General features: G+C 39.8%; 1 protein-coding gene and 1 long non-coding RNA gene across 4 annotated transcripts in view; one reads left to right on the top strand and one right to left on the bottom strand.

Moving 5' to 3' along the window:
- LOC140458376 (tubulin polyglutamylase ttll6-like) overlaps positions 1-12,026 on the top strand; it is a 56,621-nt gene extending 44,595 nt beyond the window's left edge. For all 3 annotated transcript variants that reach the window (XM_072552835.1, XM_072552834.1, XM_072552836.1), the window contains 3 exons: positions 7,910-8,285; positions 10,400-10,658; positions 11,410-12,026. In XM_072552835.1, the coding sequence (XP_072408936.1) occupies positions 7,910-8,285; positions 10,400-10,658; positions 11,410-11,422 (648 nt within the window). In that variant the 3' untranslated portion in view covers positions 11,423-12,026. The remainder of the gene's footprint in view (positions 1-7,909; positions 8,286-10,399; positions 10,659-11,409) is intronic.
- The window catches only part of LOC140458380 (uncharacterized), a 66,756-nt gene that overhangs the window by 38,768 nt on the left and 8,938 nt on the right, over positions 1-19,050 (bottom strand). The gene's annotated exons all lie outside the window — the stretch shown is intronic.

Below are 19,050 nucleotides of genomic sequence, written 5' to 3'. Positions count from 1 at the left end.
ATATAAATAGAAAGCAGGAATTTTTAGCAGTGCTTTGCCTGAGGCCCGCTGAAGATGTTACCTAGTAGGGTGATGAAATGTCCGGAAATGAACCTTCAAGCTCAGTGAGTAAACCTACATCCATTAAATGTGACATTATTGAAATACAGAAGAAAGCTTCCTCAATTGATTGTGACTGAACCACAATCTTAAATTGAGTTCCCCATGTTTGACAGCCACTGACCTCTCTGAAAATTATTTATGACTTAGTACAGCACAGTACAGTACAACAAATTGGGGGCAGTTTTCTGCTGTGGGCTTCTGCCAACTTTTGTTTGTCCTTCAAGACAAATGGGGTCATTTAAGCGACTGCTGGACATGCACATGGACAGCAGTGAGTTGAGGGGTGCGTAGGTTAAGTTACTATATTTTACATTAGGATTAAATCTCGGCACAACATTGTGGGCCAAAGGACCTGTTCTGTGCTGTACTTTTCTATGTTCTAAGATGAAGATGCCCATGTTCTTCATCTTTGGTGCTAACTGTGAATAACATGAAGGCTGATTTTATGTTGGACAACAGATTTTTATCTTGTTACTTTAAATGCATGCCCCACATCACTACCCAGTGTCCCTAACCATTTTGCTCTTAAACATTTTTTTGTACAATATCACACTGGATTCCCATATTTTAGCAATCTGACTGTCATGAAACTCAAACCAGAGGAGTGACAGAGCAGTAACCTTAATATACCTGCCAGATAAAAGGGGAAGCAAAAGAGGTTGGGTAACGAGTGGGAAGTATGTTCTATGCATTCAAACCAGGATGTTCACATAGAAACTAAGATTGACTAAAGCACAGAAGAAAGCCCTTTGTCCCTATAGCAATCTAGCAGCTCTCCCACACCAAGTCACAGCTGCTCCCCCTCTTTAATTAATTTTAACTATCTGTTTGGACATGTTATGACACACTTCCATGGCATCACCATCTTGAGGTGGAACATAATCCCTAAACCACAAGACCCTGTTCACCCATTCATCATTATTTTTAACCAACCTATTCACATATGATATAACCTACCTGGCGACCTAATGAGACTTGAAGTCTGATCCTCTGTGCCTTCTAGGTACACGGTCACTATGGCACAAAACCACCCACAAACTTTTACATGAAACAATACTCCTAATCAGCTTCACACTCGGAAAGAAACACGATAAGTCCTTCTCATGCTTAATGAGATCAGCTACTGGAGACTACATTTTTCAGGACAAACATTCGAGAAAAGATTCTTTACAAAGTATGGACTGATTTTTAAGCCAACTGTTCCGGCATGTTGTGATGTGTTATCGTTGCTCCACAAAACTCTGTTTTCTCTTTGTGTAGATATTTTTATCAACCTGTTAAAACACACTCTTGAAACAGGTGGAACTTGACCCTGGGCCTCCTAGCCAAGTGGTACCTTGCCATATTGGCATTTTCTGACCAGTTATTACACTTCTTTGGAGGAGTTGGGATTTGAACCCAGGCCTTATGGTCCGGAGGTAGGGACATTACTACTGCACCACATAAATTCTCCTAAAAGCTTTGTAGATCTAGACATCAATTAATAGTCATTGTCAGTTTCACTTCTAATCTTAATTACTTGTCATATTAACTATGCAGTTATTTGGCTAGCTCTTTGAAAGGGCTGGCACACTAATAGACAGAATGGCCTCTTTCTGTACTGCATAACTCAATTAAATCTAGAATATAGGCACACAAAACATTTAAACTGTCTGCCTCGGGAATCACAGAGAACGTAAGTACATTAGAATATAAGAATTGAGAGCAGGAGTAAGACATTCATCCCCCCCTCCCCCCTCCCGTCGCCTGCTGTGCCATTCTATAAGGTTCTAGCTGTTTGTTCCCAAGTCTTTACTCATCTTTCATTCCACCTCCTCATAGCACTTACCTCAAAATTCTGGCTACCCAGCTCTTTACTTTCAGTGATCTACCCTTCACATCTCTGGGGTACAGAATTCCAGATATTCACTATCCTCTGACAAAGTTCTGATCGCCGAGCTGGGAATTTGTCTTGCAAATGTTTCGTCCCCTGTCTAGGTGACATCCTCAGTGCTTGGGAGCCTCCTGTGAAGCGCTTCTGTGCTGTTTCCTCCGGCATTTGTAGTGGCCTGTCTGTGCCGCTTCTGGTTGACAACCGGAAGCGACAGATTCAAACCACTACAAATGCCGGAGGAAACCGCACAGAAGCGCTTCACAGGAGGCTCCCAAGCACTGAGGATGTCACCTAGACAGGGGACGAAACGTTTGCAAGACAAATTCCCAGCTCGGCGAACAGAACCACAACGAGCACCCGAGCTACAAATCTTCTCCCAAACTTTGAATCCTCTGACAAAATAAATTACTTTGCATCTCAGTTTTAAAGGTTAGAGCATCTCTTTTGAGCCGGTGAGTGAAAAACAAGCACCTAACTATTCTAACCCTATTTTCCAGCACTTGACCATAGCCTTGTATGCCTTGGCATGGCAAGTGGACATCTAAATAATTCTCTAATTTATAAGAATACCTGGCTCCACCACTACCTTTACAGATAGTGAGTTCCAGATTCCCACTACCCTCTGCTGGGTGAAAACATTTTTCTTCACAGTCCCTTGAAATCTCCTGCTCTTTACCTTAAATCTATGCCCATGTTCATTGTTTCCTCCAGTCAATCCTATCTATGCCCTTAATAATTTTATGTCTATTTATAACAATTGCTCTTTTCAGGTTTGATGCACTAGAGCCAGCATGATACTCAGCTAGACCAAATTGAAATCCCCAATCCATATTGAGTTTGCTTATGGTAGGGGCAATGTTGCAGGCCCCTTGTCACACCTGTTGGTTAGCTTAAAACCAAAAGCCAAACCAAGGCTAATTTTATCCTCATCACTATGCAAAGTACGTGACCTTGAGGTGAGTTGAACTTGGCTATGATGTTCAGTCTGGTCAACACACTGTCTAGTTTCATATGGTTGCAATGCTCACTTTGGAGAGAATTTGCAGGAAACCAGTGTCTATGAAACTATATTCCTGCAAGATGCAACACATTCTAAGAAACGTTGGAGGAAGTGCTGCAGAAGAACATGAACTAAAAATAAATTTGGTCTGTCTTTTAACATTAAAGTTAATCAAGACAGACTATCTGGTGATTTATCTCAATTGCTCTTTGTGGGATTTTGCTGTATGCACTGCGTTTAACTACACGTATAAGCATACTTCAGAAAAAAATACTTGTTTGTTTAAGAAGTGCTTATTCTGATGAATTAGCTTTTCCCTTCATGGTCAACCTAAATTGGATTGATTTTCTGAATGGACAGTTTGTATTGGAGAGACATGGGCTAAATCTCTGCAGAAATTGTCCCGATCACCCGTTGTAATTTCAGAAACACTCATCAATGTGGGTGGGATGATGTATGTTCCCACAGATCTTCTGTCAAACTCATGGTGGATAATAAAAAGAACACCTGTGGATATATATAAATTTTTCTCTTAAATTAATCAATGTGCTGTTGCTAACTAAAAACTGAAAGGACTGTGGATGCTGTACATCAGAAACATAAACAAAGTTGCTAGAAAAGGTCAGCAGATCTGGCAAAATCTGTGAAGAGAAATCAGAATTAATGTTTCTGGTCCAGTGACACTTCCTCAGAACAGTTTTTCCATGCTTTTTCCCAGTTCCCTGCACATTATTTCTATTTAAATAATACCTCGATTACACCTGCCACTACCACATTATCAGGAAATGCATGGTAGACTTGAATCATTCATTGTGTGAAAAGGTTTTTGCAAATCACTTTGAATCTGTCATGACTGTTTCACGATCATTGTATGGGTAGGAACAGTTTCTCCAACTGCTTTGTCCAGCTCCCTCATGATCTTGTAAACCCCTAATAAATATGGAAGAACCAAAGGCAATATAAGGAAAAGCCTCTTTGCAGGGTGAGATCTGGAACAAGTGCCCAAATGTGAGGTGAAGGCAGATTTAATCATGACTTTGAAGAGCAAGTTAGATAAGCATCTGAAGAGAAAATATTGGCAGGATTACCACATAAAACCACAACCACTTGTATATATCCTAGCTATGCTTAAACATATTAGCAATGCTTGCTTTCGTTCGACTGGTTTCCTTCAACATGAGGGTCCTGCCTTATACAAGGCAAGTCAATGGTTAGTAGACATTAAGAGATAAGTTCTGCCAGTCAAAGTATAAAGGACTGTTCCTGGGTCAAACTAGCCAGTTTTCTAATGGATTGCTAATGTATGGTCAAGTGTTGCAGTTTTGGTTGTTCTAGCATTAGGTTACAGTAACTGGTTTAATATGTATTTATTCTTAAGCTTAATGTGGTGTCTCATAAGGCACCATTATGTTTCTTAGATGCAATGTAACTAGCCATTAAGTGCCAAGAAATACATTTTTTGCTGTTTATTAAGATTGGAGCCTAATTTCTGCTGAAAACTGTGTGTGGGCATCCTCCCTACACCGTATCAGTAACTTAGACTAAGAAAGATTGGTGACAGTGAATTGACACAAAGTATTTCAGATGGTTCAGGAGGACACATTTGTGACAATACATGATGGTGAATAGCGGTGCAGTTTTTGTCAGATAATGCTGGCCTGAAGAAATCTTCAGTTCCAAAAAAGCCATCTGAGGAGATGAAAGAAGAATAAAATCCAGTCAGAAAACTGGAAGGGTATCATTAAATATTTAGCAGTTCCAAACCATGTAGGGCCCATCAATTTCTGTGAATGTAGCAGCCAGCAGTTTTTAAAAACAGCAGCACTGGTAGCACTATTAAATCTGCTGACAGAAGATCAAAATAGCCAGAAGTAATGACACCAACTGGAAAAGCTTATGTAAACTACAGAGAGCCGTTTATGAACTACAAGGGAGAAGATCTGAATATTAAACCTGTGATACGGTGGTTGATATCAAGCACCAAAGCAATTTAGAGGAATGATGAACATTCTTACATTTGAGAAAAATATTCTGGGCTAAGATACTTTAAAAAAGTATTCCTCCATTTGAAAGCTTTTAATGATCTTAACATTTTAACAAGTGAACACATTTGATCATTCTGTAGGTTCAGTTGCAGCTCATGCCTTAAAATGATAGAATGTAAGAGAAGGTAACTTTGATAATATTGTAACTATATTCAAAAATTAATTTACATCAGTACCCAATGTATGATGGAGATGGAAAGATCTAATAGAAGAATACAGCCAAAATGAAGTGGACAATATAAAACATCTTTGAATCCTTTGATGCTTGGTTATTGTTCGAGGTGGGAGATCTAAAAAAAAACTACATAAGCAGAAACAAGATCCCACTTTAACACGCCATTGCAACTTTTGTAAGAAAATGGGACATTTCCAGAGAATTTGCAAAAGTAAAAAAAATTAAAAATGCTCTTTTACAGGTGTTTAACTCTTTTACAACAAGTATCTTTGGAAGAAAACCCAGCAAACTAAGACATTTCTTCATCAGAAAACATTTTATGATATTCCATCTTTGGAAAATATCAATCAACCTTTTCTAGGAATGATAAGTGATTCATTTGAACCGGCTATAATAGAAATAATTTGGTTAATGGTCATCCAACAAATTTCATCTGAACATAAAGAGCAAATATTACTGTATTATCTGAAAAAACAATCCTTTGAAGAGAATTAAATTATAACCAACTGACAGAGAACTGTAAAATGCAGACAGAGCAGTGCTCAAAATCAAAGGAGTGCTGAGAGTGCTCTGAAAATACTGAAACCAGTATTAAAAAACAACACTTCTCACTTCTAAGCAGGAATGCTTTCTTGAAACCTCAACTAGCTCAGAAACTAAATACCTGTGATCAACATAACTCCGCTCAACAGAAGGAGGACTTCATAGGGCTCAGAAGAATGTTCACCAATCCCAAGATAAAGTAGGCACGTCTTGAGATTAATTACTTTGATGTCGGACAACTCTTCATGATTGAGAGATCAGAAGATGTTATTGACTGCTCAAGTTTGGAGGAATTATCCAGTCATCTTCCAACCATGGAATAAATCTTCACAATGTAATGTTGGATATCCCTGACACCACACTTGCCAAAGTTTGTCGTGGATCTTCATTTAGCCAATCTGTTTTGAAGAACCAGTACCAAAGCAACACAGTCATTTCTACTCTCTGAGTGAATCTGGTAAAATAACATGGTTAGCCAAAACCATAAGTACAAGAATAAAATAAACAATGGCGAGAGCAGATTTTTATGTCAAATGGAGAAGATTACTGCTTTCACAATCACAACTGTCTTCTCTGGCATGACTCAAACTAAAGATCCTCCAAAGAAATGAAAACCTTTCACAGTGGCATCAGTGCCAGAGGATGTCGTCTGCAAAGGTTTTAATTGAGCAACTCATTAGTATTTCTATGAATTATTCATCCTCAAACAGCAGACTTTCAAACCAAACAAGTCACCAGCCATTTATAAAGTCACACATTTAGGGAGGAGATGAGGTAGTGGTAAACCTACTTATTTGAAACAGTTGCATAAAGAATTTTATGAAGCAAAAAAAGAGCTTGGGGAAGTTATAATATTAAACAGTTAGTACCTGAAAGGGTGAATCAATATCATGCTCTTAAGGAAATAAAAGACTGTTCCTAGGAGGAACTAACCAGTTTTCTAATGAGTTACTAATGTGTGTCCAAGTGTTGCAATATGCTAATTATATTATGTACTTGTTTTTAAGTTGAGTGTGATATCTCACAGTAGACCATCATGTATTTTAGCTGTAATGTAACTCGCTATCATTACTATTTTCAATATTGGACCTACCTTCTGCCAAATCTCCTTATGGGCATGATTTCTCAAATTGTGTCAGTAGCTCAGAGCAATACCAATAAGAAGGATTGGTGGCATGAATCTACCCAAGGATTCTCAGATGTTTCAAATGGACCATGACCATAAAAGAGTAAGAATATATAATTCAATATGTTCTTGTTGGAATGGATAGTTTAGGCACAAAGGAAATTTAGAGTTACTGAGAGAAGTCTGGAAGGTGGGGTTCATGTAGACAATTAGAAATGATCTTTTTGAATGATGGAACAGACTCGAGTGGCTATATTGTCCACTCCTACCCCTTTCGCGTAGCAAAGTTAATTTTTCAGAGAAACATCAGGTTTAGATGCACTAAATGGCCTACTGTGCTGTAATGTTTCTATGATTGTAAGCTGATAATGGGTGCAGCTGCAGACTGGAACAACCAAGGGTCAGGCAGGAGACTGACCAGCAAAAACCATATCAGCTCCCTACACTGCCTGGTGCTGAATTTCCTGTTTGAGCAGCTATCTGTACATTTTAATATAGAATAGAACCTTACAGGACAGAAGAAGGCCATTTGTCTCATTATGTCTGTGCAGATTTTGAAAAATGTGTCAAATTCGTCACAATTCCTGTGTCTCACATATTATCTGACCATATAATTGGATTACCTTTGACCCCTTCGGTGCTTAAATAAATGTGTGATTCTCACTGTTACAGTGACTTTGACAAATTAGTGGTGAGTCACAAGACCATATTAAATAGGAATTAAAGCAGCCCCTCAAGCTTCTTCCACCATTCAATAAAAATCACAGCTGATTTTCTACACCAACCTTACTTTCCTGCTCTATCCCAATGGTCTCTATTGTCCTCATGCGCAGTCTATCTGTGTCAACAAGTAATATCTTGAACTGTATATCAGTCTGAGTTAGCACTCTCATGGTGAGGCAATCAGATAAGAGATAATGATTAACGCCTAGGTGTGTACATATAACCAGGATATATACAGATAGTCTAGGTTTAGCATAAGGTTCTTCTAGCTTGTGTTTGTGTCTTGTCATCACTCATCTTCTATATTTCTTTAACTTTCTAGTCATTGGTTTACCAAACCTCATACAGACCCTTCCAGGAGATGGAAGGATTGACATACATTGGTCCCTTATCCTCTTTCGAAAGGAATAGTGCATCCGAGCTAGGGATCTTCAACCCATCTACCATTAACTGGTCCACACTGCTGACTCCTAGAGGCCAGGCTCCAGTTCACGTCGGTCAAAAGGGAAATCCCAGTCTGGGAATTGGACTCCCCCTTCAGCGCTTTAACCATCGCTATCCCATCCGCAGGGGTCTGACATGGACGGCAGGAAACCCTATACAAATGTCATTTGAAACCCTTGTCACGTCAAGAACTACAGGATCTTCAGAGTTACGAATGACTTATCCTCGTTCACCAAGTGCCAAACTAAACCCCGGTAAGAAAATGATCTATTATTCTCAATGTGTCTTTGTTTCTATGTGTGTGTGTGGAGTGTTAAGTGTGCAATTGTGTTATCTGTTTCAGACTAGGTTATATGCAGAGTGCACTTTTGTTTCAACATCCCCAGGCAGTATCTTGGTGAGAGAGTACACTGTGTGATGTAAGTTACAGTCATCCTTACCAGGTCCCTGGGTACAATCTGTCAGCATTGAGTTAGCTGTTTTTAGCAGCAGTGCTGGTAGGAATGTGGAGTGTTGCCCTGTTAGCCAGAAATCACTAATGGTGCAGCCTGCTCTCAATCACTACCCTGTAACTGTGTTATATTTTTGAATATGGTCCTTGGATTCAGTGCAAGAAGCTGCTGTTATAAGTGGCCCTGATGTGCCTCTTTCCACCCAATAAATAGGTAAGCGTTCAAAGAGAGAGCCCTTTCCATTGAACTCTGGCTTAGCGAAATTCATTACATTGTCAGATCACAGCTCAGCTACCAGAGAACAAATATTGAACATGAAACAGGTAAATGAATAGTATACAATACTACTACTGCCAATACTTCTTAACTTCATTCTAAGCCCCAAGTTTGCTGTGGTGCACACTCTTCCTACTTTCTATGTCTATTAATAGCAATTAAATGATGAAGGTCAGACAGTTCCTGTCTGTGGTAATCCCAGCTGGGGTGTTAAAATCACAGAATTTCATGGTGCAGAAGCGGGCCGTTTGTGTATGCATTGGCTGTCTAAGCATTTTAACTTAGTGACAATCTCCTGCCTTTCCCCATAGCACTGCACATTGTTTCTGTTTAAATAATCATCCAATGCCCCTTGAATGCCTGAATTGAACCTGCCTCCACCAGACACCAGGGCAGTGCATTAAATTACTTGCTGCGTGAAATCGTTTTTTCTTACCTTACATTTGCCTCTTTTGTAAAACGCTTTAAAACCATACCCTCTAGTTCTTAATCCTCTTATGAGAGGGAACAGTTTCTCCCTAACCACTCTGTCCAGAGCCCTCATGATTTTGACAACTTCAATCAGATCACCTCTCCAAGGAAATAAGTCCCAAGGTCTTCACTTTTTCCCCTGGAAAGGGAATTGGATTACGAGAGGAAACATCCTGCTCCAGATGTCATCCTAGTGACCCCTGTTGACAAGTGCAAGTGTTTAGTCATTAAACCAGAACAAGGGCAGACTTTGTTGCCAATACTTGCTGCCTAGACATGCACAAAGGAAGGACATTTTAGCAAGGTACTAAATGTGGCTGTTTTTCACCCTTTTAACAGATTCTAAAAGCTGAAGTCTCTAGCATATCTGTGGATTCACTTCATCTGTTGCAATTACAACATTGATTTTAAAGACTCATTGAACGTAGTGCACATCAGCCTCTCATTGTAAGCTGATCTGTGCAGATTTAATAAGGAGCTGTGAAAATGGCTTCTCAATTTACATTTACACACTGGATGCTGATATAAGTTAAATGCCTTTCTGGCTGAGTGAAAATGTTGCAACTTTCATGCACCATTTTCTTTCTGACCTGTTTTCTTTTGGACACATCATCTGATATTTTTTGGCCAATCAGTTATTTGACCTGATTGCAAACCAGGAAGGATAAATCATGGCTTTTCACATCATACTTTTACTTCCTATCATTGCCTTCTCCAGGCCATAGCTTTGTTAGAAACAACCTTTGATGTAGCCCATTATTGTATTATGTTACCATTTATATTGCAGTAATTCCCAGTTCTTACACTACACATCAATGTGGTGAAATTCCGGTTTTAAATCCGTTATGTTTCAATCTTAATAACTTTAAACTCAATATTATCCACCCAGCTCACTTACTTATATGTTCCTATCTTTACAGTAAAGTGTCCTCGATACTGAAATACATCCTTCTCCAATGTTACCATCTTCAGTGAGGAAAATATGACATGCTTTTGGAGAACACCAATTCTGTATACATTACTGTTCTGTCTGTTAGAAATAAAAGTTAAGTAAAAAACATATTGGTAGTCTTTCACTGAAGGGCAGCCAGGGTACAACAGGGGCAAGGGGATTGATGGGCAGGGAGGGTGAGAATGGAATCCATTGACTGCAATGTGTTTCTGTACAGAAAACTCCCTGACAGAGTCAAAAGGGTCCCAAAGCAAGAGCATGCCATCAGACTGTGAAACCAGCCTCAACATCCCAATGAATGCAGCACGAATGAGCACCACAGGCAGTGGCTCCAATATGTGGAACATGAAGATGAATGTCATCAACCCTCCGAGCCATGGGCTGACCGTGGTGTCAGCTCGGGCCCCCATCAATCAACGAGCTCACTTAACAAGACGAGCAAATATACTGAGCTTATTCCAGTCCAATATCAACAGGTAAATCTAAAATTCTTCCAAGTGACTATTGCTTGTTTACAAACCTTTTGGTTTAAAAATGGCAGTTGCTGCAGGATGTCCTGCAACTCTCTGCTTTTAACAGGGGTTGGGTTTATAATGTATTTAATATTGGTAGTGATCCTATATTCGATGTCAGAACACCCAGGCAGTGCTGATCACATTGTACAGCTTGGTGGGACCAAACGGTCTGGAAATTGACAAGGAGTTCCAAATTACAAAACAAAGGTAGCTTTAGGAAAATAGCATAATTTTTGTAGCAGGCATATTGGTTAACTCCATAACTAATCTTACACAGATCATAAATTGGAGGTTTTTTATGAACAAAAGAAATTGTGCAAAGAGATGAATATGGGAATAAGATGCCAAATATTTGGGTCATCTACAAAGGCAAACATTAATAAAATTTTATTTCTAAGTTAATGCTTACAGCATGCATGAGGATGAAGAGAATTATTGGGAACTGTCAAAGTAAGGCCACTGTTCATTCAGCTGAAATAATGATGGAAAAGAAAAGCAATTATGGTAAAAATAGAAAATATCTTTATAGCAGAAATTAAGGAAAGGTCAAAGTCAAGGTTCATTGAGTGATGCTCAAGGGCAGAACACAAAGATTATCAGGCTATAGCAGAATGACCACCTGGGGTTAGCATCCATGGAATTGTGCCCCAGTTGGGGGTAGTGCTTTCAACAGAGCAGTTAGTAACAAATTTCACCAATTCTTCCTTGTTAGACGGCTGAACTAATTTCGAGAAGCGGATTGCTGGATTCCCCTTCCAACTCTTCAAGCTGGAGAACATTTTCACCACCTGGTGAAGTCTATGCTTTTAAACTCCTTCTCCCCAGGGTGGGAAGAGGTGGGGAAAAATAAAAGGAACCTAAGCATGAACTGAGAAGAGAGACAAACGCATTTCATGTTGGCAGCAGGATACTGGAGACACTGAACTGGGTCTGAACAGGTTCCATTGTACAATCCACTGTGGGGTAGGGAAGATGGATGGTTTGCCAAAAGATTGAGGAATGTTCATGCACAAACTCTTTTCTAAGGGTTGAACAAATTATCCAAATAAATGAAACTGATATGTTTTTTTTAACATTGTCTTGCTAAAGTATTTCTTCTTCATATAGGTTGCCTATTTTAGCCATACATAATTATATCCCTCCTACAATAACTGAAACTCTTACACAGCTGTAAGCAAGCTGTTAGATTGATCCAGTTACTTTACCTTTCTCTGTCCCTGAAGTTGTATTGTCATCAATGTAACAGCAAAACCATTAAAGTTCCATTCAACGGTTGCAGTTTGATTCTTGCCTGTGTTGAGTTAGCTGATCTCAGTTGTTGGCCCCAGCACAAATTTACCAAAAAAAATTAAAATGATGAAATGTAATATATTCTGATGTGAGATATGCACCTGCTAAAACTGCTTTCGACTGCCCGTGAGGATAACAGATCCAAGTGGATGAAGTTCTGATACCAATCAGCCATGATGAGACCATAAGAACTTGGAGCAGGAGTAGGTCATCTAGCTCCTTGAAGTATAAGTGAGGATAGCAGATGCTGGAGATGTGGTGCTGGAAAAGCACTGCAGGTCAGGCAGCATCCGAGGAGCAGGAAAAAAGACATTTTGCCCAATTTTCCTGCTCCTCAGATGCTGCCTGACCTACTATGCTTTTCCAGCGCCACTCTAATCTATCATCTGGCTCCTTGAGCCTGCTCTGCCATTCAATAAGATCATGGCTGATCTTGTGAATTCAGCTCCATTTACCCACCCACTAAAAGATCTTACTGAATGGTGGAATTTGACAGGCTGAATAGCCTCTTCCTGTTTCTATAAATACTGCTGTTCCGATTTTTTTTTTACTCTGATTAAAGCACATTGATTCTTTATGATATTTCTGGGAAGCCACATGGTGCAGTATTGTTACATTAAAAGTCCTTTATAAATAGAGGTTGTTGTTGTGAGTTCCTCTTTGCAGCCTAAATATTCTGTAGCACAAGGTGTACCTTGCTCCTGAAAACTAACTATCCCCAAAGTCTTTCCCATTACTGTCATTCTTTACCTTTCCTGGGCCTCAAACTTTGGAACATCTTTTGCCAGGTTCTGAAAGTGCCCAGGACTTGGAGTGGGCAGGAATTAAAAATCAAGGCCTTGGAGGTTGTTTTGGGATCCTGGTGGCTCCAGGACAGTTTCAGATTTTCAAAGGATTGGCTGGTGGGGAAGGAGCAGGAGATGTAGTCACTGCCAGTTCATGCCCCTGTCAGGAGATCGTTAAGAGCTTCTTTGTTTGTGACTGTCTTTTTCTGGAAAGCCCGAACAGTCTTGTGCACATTAGTTGGGTTCATCATGAGATCATGGTAAACTGCACACCATTGGTTTTAAAATTTATGCCGTAGCACTATGAGCACTGCTCCTACCCGTCTCGTCTGTGGCTCTGTTCCCCCAAAGGAGCTGCCTGCTGTCATCAGCAAGGCAAGAGGCAGTTTGCAGCATGGCAACCCCTCTATCGCTTATAGTCGAGAGGCAATCCCACCTTCTGCAGCAACTCAAAGCCACTGAGAGTCATAGCAATGTACAGCATGGAAACAACTCCTTCGGTCCAACTCATCTATACTGACCAAATGTCCTACCTAATCTAGTCCCATTTGCTGCACTTGGCCCATATCCCTCTAAGCCCTTCCTATTAATATACCCATCCAGAAGCCTTTTCAATGTTGTAATTGTACTAGCCTCCACCACTTCCTCTGGCAGCTCATTCCATATACACACCACCCTCTGCATGAAAACATTAGGTCTATTTTAAATTTTTCCCCTCCCACCCTAAACCATACCCTCTAGTTCTGGGCTACCCACCCCAGGGAAAAGACCTTGTCTAATTACCCTATCCACAGCCCTCATGATTTTACAAACCTCTATAATGTCACCCCTCAGCCTCTGACTTACTGAGCACCAAAATCAGTTCCTGGCCAAAGAAGCTATTTGCATTTCAGAAGTAGCGCCATGAGAATGACACAACTTGGATATGGGGGTCAGAGCCCAGATTTCATCAGAGTGTTGGATTCCTGACCCTGCATTGAAAATCTGGCCACTTCACCTCGTTTTATCTGCTTTAGTTGCAGCCTCACAGACTAATATCTATTTTCTGCCAAATTTCTGTGGGTAGCACCAGCTAAATTGAGCATGACCCACTGAAATGATCATCCTGATGATGAGAAACTTTGAAATGGACATAACCTGTAAATGGGCCTTCAGGAATTCCAAAGTTGGGGCTGGAACTATTTCCTTTGACAGCTTGTCCAACATGGGGATTGTCCTTGTAAAGATTACACTTTCTTTGGAACAAATGGTCTTTGTTGTTTATATGGGCAGCTGCCTGGTGTTTTGTCATTACTGGAGAGGACCAGCTACTTGTTTCTGTCAATTCCCACCAGTCCACTTCAAGTTTTGTAGAACATACTTAGTCTACTCAATGGTTAGCACTATTATCTCAGAGTGCCAAGTTCAATTCCAGCCTTGGGTGACTGTCTGTGTGGAGTTTGCACATTCTCCCCATGTCTACTGGGTTTCCTCTAGGTGTGCCGGTTTCCTCCTATAGTCCAAAGATGTGTAGATTATGTGGAATGACCATGGTAAATTGCCCAGGAATTTGCAGCTAGGTGGGTTAGCCAGGGGAAATGCAGGGCTACAAGGATGGGTGGTTTTGGGTGGGAAACCTTTGGAGGGTCAGTGTGAACTCGGTGGGCCTAATGTCCTGCCTTCACATTGTTGGGATTCTCTGTTTCTCTTTCCCTTGCAGTGATTCCAGGTTTTCATCGAGGGAAGACAATGATGTTCTTTCTAAATTGACTGACTGAATGTCAGTCTTCCCTTTCTTACATTTGAACCCAGGTTTGATGTTTTTATCCCTTCGCTGAGGTTAAATTAAATAAATATAATTAAATGGCCAAGTGCGCACAGAAAACAAGCACAACATGTGGAGAAAAGCAAAGCCTTTCCTGCTTTTTATTTACTTTTATTATTTCCCCATTTGCATGAGTAATTTCAACCGAGTTTCCATGTAGACTGGGGAGAGAATGCTCTTACAGCAACTCAAGATTGTGTGCAATCAGAAATGGGGAAAACTACCCTGTTACAATAGTTGATGCAATACTGACTCCAGGTTCATAACATATCATTGGGCAGAACCTGTGGAACTTTTAGTTCAATGCCAACAGTTATACTGAAGCTTTTAAGATTGCTTTCCCTGCATATTCCACAGGGAACTCTGACATTTTGCTTTTAAAAAAAGCTTCTAAAAATAGAACTTGCAACAAATCACTTCATTTTACCCTCATGCCATAAGTGTATCTCACCTGAAGTATTCATTTCAGCCACTGGATGCTGAAATTGGCACCACATTCATAACCCAAATCCTCAAACAAACTGACAGTATGTTGTAAAAGAAAAATGCCTAAGATGCTGATCGGGTGCAGTTTTCTGGACTCTACAGTCATTGATATCTACGTTGCATTCTTTGTGTGTACTGATTTCTTCATGAGCCACTTTGAAACTATACAAGACCAACAGCATCGTGGTGCAGATGAAACCCTTCCTGCTGTTATCTGTAATTGGAAATTGTCATATGAACGTTGTAACATTGTTAAGTTAATTTTTAGATTTTTGGAAACAGTTTGCACAGCAAAGCTTCACATAAATTATTGAAAGCACCTTAATTCTTTTTTTTGAGTTTGAAATCTGTAATCATGCAAAGATAAAATTATTCTTGTGTGTCATGACAGAAGCTGGAGGAATGCACCATAACTCTTATCCCACTATTCCATGAGTCACACCATCGATAAAATACTTTTCCCAGTTATTGAGGTGACTAATTAAATTAAATACCTTTTCCATATCAGGTTTTAACTAAAACATCTACTAACCAGGTATCTTATAAAAATTAAATTATTGGTTAATTAATTAAATTAAATTAAATTATTGGTTGATTGTCAAAACAACACTTATTTAGTGAAGGTACTATAACTGGTTAATATATCTAGTAGGTCATATGAAAGAATGAATGTTTATCTCTCTAAATAATCCAAACACATACCTATACACACATCCTCAGGAGAAAAGTAATCGGATTTCTCACAGTAGACATTCACTTCAGAACTAAAATTCACTTTCTGCCCATTGAGGTTACTCTTGAAGGCAATAAAGGATAAAGTGTACAATGTTCCAAGGTCTGTCACTCTGATGTTCTAACGTGTGGCAATATATGGTTGCCTCTGGAGTCTTGACAGACACCGCTTGCTCAGAAAATATAATATTGAGGAGTTTGGTTCTATTGGTATTTGGAATATCGTCCGCCTTTGAATAATATTCTCTTTGTTACTTTACAACATGAAAGGAGTAGGAGGTGAAGTTTAGCCCAATTCAGTCATATACCTCATTGTCAAACAGATTGTAATCAAAAACCTAAAAGCCTATAGACCACGGCATCTATATTGAGAAACAAGGTAGAAAAAAAGTGGTCTACAAATAGTGGATAATATGGTGTTAGCCAGTCTTCCAGAGACTTGAGAAAAACATCCCAACTGCATTGTTGGGGAGGTGCACATTAGAATTTGCCATCATATGGGACAACAAGTGCAGAATGACCCCTCTCAGAAGGATATAAGAGATCCCACAGTATGATTCAAAGAAGCTTTGCCAATAGTTGTCCATCAAGCAAAGAAGATAAATTATCTGGATGTTAATGCTGCCCCCTAACTCCCCAACATCTATGTGATCTGCAAATTGAATATTGCATCACCTGCGTTTGACTAATCTTCAAAATTATTGGCTGTGCAGAGCTTTCAGACCTTTGTGGAAGGTCTTGTATAATTCTTTCCTTAAACTAAACCATGCAGGTTTTTGTTTGGCCATTAGGTTATGTGTTTGTATTGGAGAAACCATAAAAGATGCTTGCAAAGCATCAATATCTCAAAGTATTTTAAGATGAATTAATATTTGGACACTTAAGGTCATTGTGTTTATAAACATTGCAGCTAAAAGGTGCCACAAATGTGATAAATAGCTGGCTAAACATTTTTTGGTAATAGTTTGAGACAGAAATGCTGGCCACAGCTCCCTGCAGAACACCCTGCTGCTGTTTGAAAAATACAATTGGTCTTTTGAAGCCAAAAGCATTAACATTACATCCTAAACAATGTTCTCTGCAGCAAATCAGAATAGACTCAGCATGGCAGTGTAATGTTAGTTACATTTTCAGCAAGTATAATATTAAGCCAGAGACTAGTATAATATTAAGTTACACTGAGACTTTGAGAACCTAAAATTCACAATGAAGAGTTCCAAAATGCATTAAAATTTGGGACCTTATAAAAGAAGGTTCAATGCCTGAGGGTATTCTGACAGACACAGAATTGGTACAATGCAGGAGGAGGCCATTTGGCCATATTACGTACTGCTAATCCGCTGCATCTTTCCCTGTATCTCTGAATACTGTTTTGAACGAAATAATCAATCATCGCCCTCTTGAAAGCCTCACTTGAACTGGACTTGATTACATTTCCAGGCAGTGCACTCAATACTCAAACCACTTGCTTTGTGAAAACATTTTTTCCTCCGTAACGCTTGCTTCTTTTGCACATCATTTTAAATCTCTGCCCTCTCATCTTTTTCCCTTTAATGAGCAGCAACAGCTTCTCTCTGTCTACTCTGTCCCAACCCGCTCATGGTTTTAAAACCTTCTATCAAATCTTCTCTCAGCTTTCTTCTCTCGAAGATGAACAGCCCCAATTTTAAAATCTGCCCTCATAACTGAGTTTCTCATTCCTGAAACAAGTTTCTGTCACGTTAACTGACCAGGGGCATGACAGATGTGATTGGTTTCAGCACCAAGTGATGGTAAAGAAGATAATAAGCTGCTGGAATTGCATATTCATGGATATGGTGTTGTCCATGGCTCTCACTAAGTCACTAGGTTTTTGTGTTGAAGCTCCTGACCTTATTCCAGGCTTAATCACAAAATTCCAGTTTGGCATTCCAGTGCAATACTAAGCAAGTGACCAAATTTTCAAAAGTCAAAACATTGAAAAGCTATGGGACTCCCAATGTATGACATATTGATGGCCAATTACAGAAGGGGGTTCATGTCATGACAACATGCAGGATATGTCCAGCCAGATTTGGTGACCTAATTCCTCAAATCATTTAAAAGGCAACTCAGCAAAGGAGGTGTAGGTGCCAAACAGGTGGCAGCAAATATCTTGGACACATCAAGTAGGCAGGAGGGGAAGAAGGAATACAGGTTTGCTGCATGCAAGGCAATTTGATGGGTGCTTACAAAACAGAGGACAAAATTTCACAAAGATCACAAAAAGGAATGGGTCAGAATGCATTGAACATGAGAATAATTTCTAGATAATTATCAAGACAAAGAAGCATAATATGAAAAGCTGTCCAGAGGGAAAAATGACCCAAAAGGTTACACAGTAATATTTGGAAATTAATATGCCAGTTGTACTGGATATATGCAAAACTGGTCCAGCCAATTTGTGTCATTCTCAAGTTTTACTTATTTTACCTTCTGGGCAGAGACTGTTTGGCCAAACTGGGAAGTCTGGTCATCCTAAATGTTTTGGGTGAGATAAGCTACCCCCACAACTCTCTGCCTAGAATGAAATTTTTAAAATACCATGGTGCAGGTAAAAGAGCAAGGGATGTGTCCTACATTTATCCCAAATCAGCATCTTTATCTGGTCATGCTCATATTGTGGGTTTCTGAAGAAGGGTCACTGGACATGAAATGTTAACTATTTTCTCTCCCCAGATGCTGACAGAATTGCTGGGTTTCTCCAGCAATTTCTGAATTTGTTTCACATTAGGGAGTTTCCCATTGATACAATCGTGAAAGCTTTTCCTACAACATTTCAAAGGTAGTTCATTAAACTGAGGCGCATTGGAATGTCCAGTGGTGATTATAAGTGCTAAATAAATGCAATTCTCTTTCTCTTGTCTTTGGATAATCAGGACAAGGAGTTTTGTTGGAATACAATGTTGTACAGATACTGATGGCTACTTGGGTGAGTTTCTGTCCCTCGCCAGAACCAGCACTTTCAGAGCAGGAAGAATGGAGACAAATGAATGAATGAATTGGCAGGGCTCTTGTGGTGGGGTGGTAGTGTCCCTGTCTCTAAGTCAGGAGGTGTGGAGTCGAGTCCTAACTTCTCCAGGGCGTGCCAGAACGCCTCTTAACCGTCTGATTATAAATATCTATAAACTTGAAACATCCCCAAGTCAACTGGGTCAAGCGTCAGCTGCAGTTCTCTGACTAGGGCCAAGTGAAAGGCGGAACGATTCTTCAGCGGTTGCCGTTTCCGCCCGGACGG

Source organism: Chiloscyllium punctatum, chromosome 33 (genome assembly GCF_047496795.1).
Source record: "Chiloscyllium punctatum isolate Juve2018m chromosome 33, sChiPun1.3, whole genome shotgun sequence".
Taxonomy (NCBI): domain Eukaryota; kingdom Metazoa; phylum Chordata; class Chondrichthyes; order Orectolobiformes; family Hemiscylliidae; genus Chiloscyllium; species Chiloscyllium punctatum.
The sequence above is the reverse complement of the archived record's forward strand: the minus strand, read 5'-3'. Positions and strand labels throughout refer to the sequence as shown.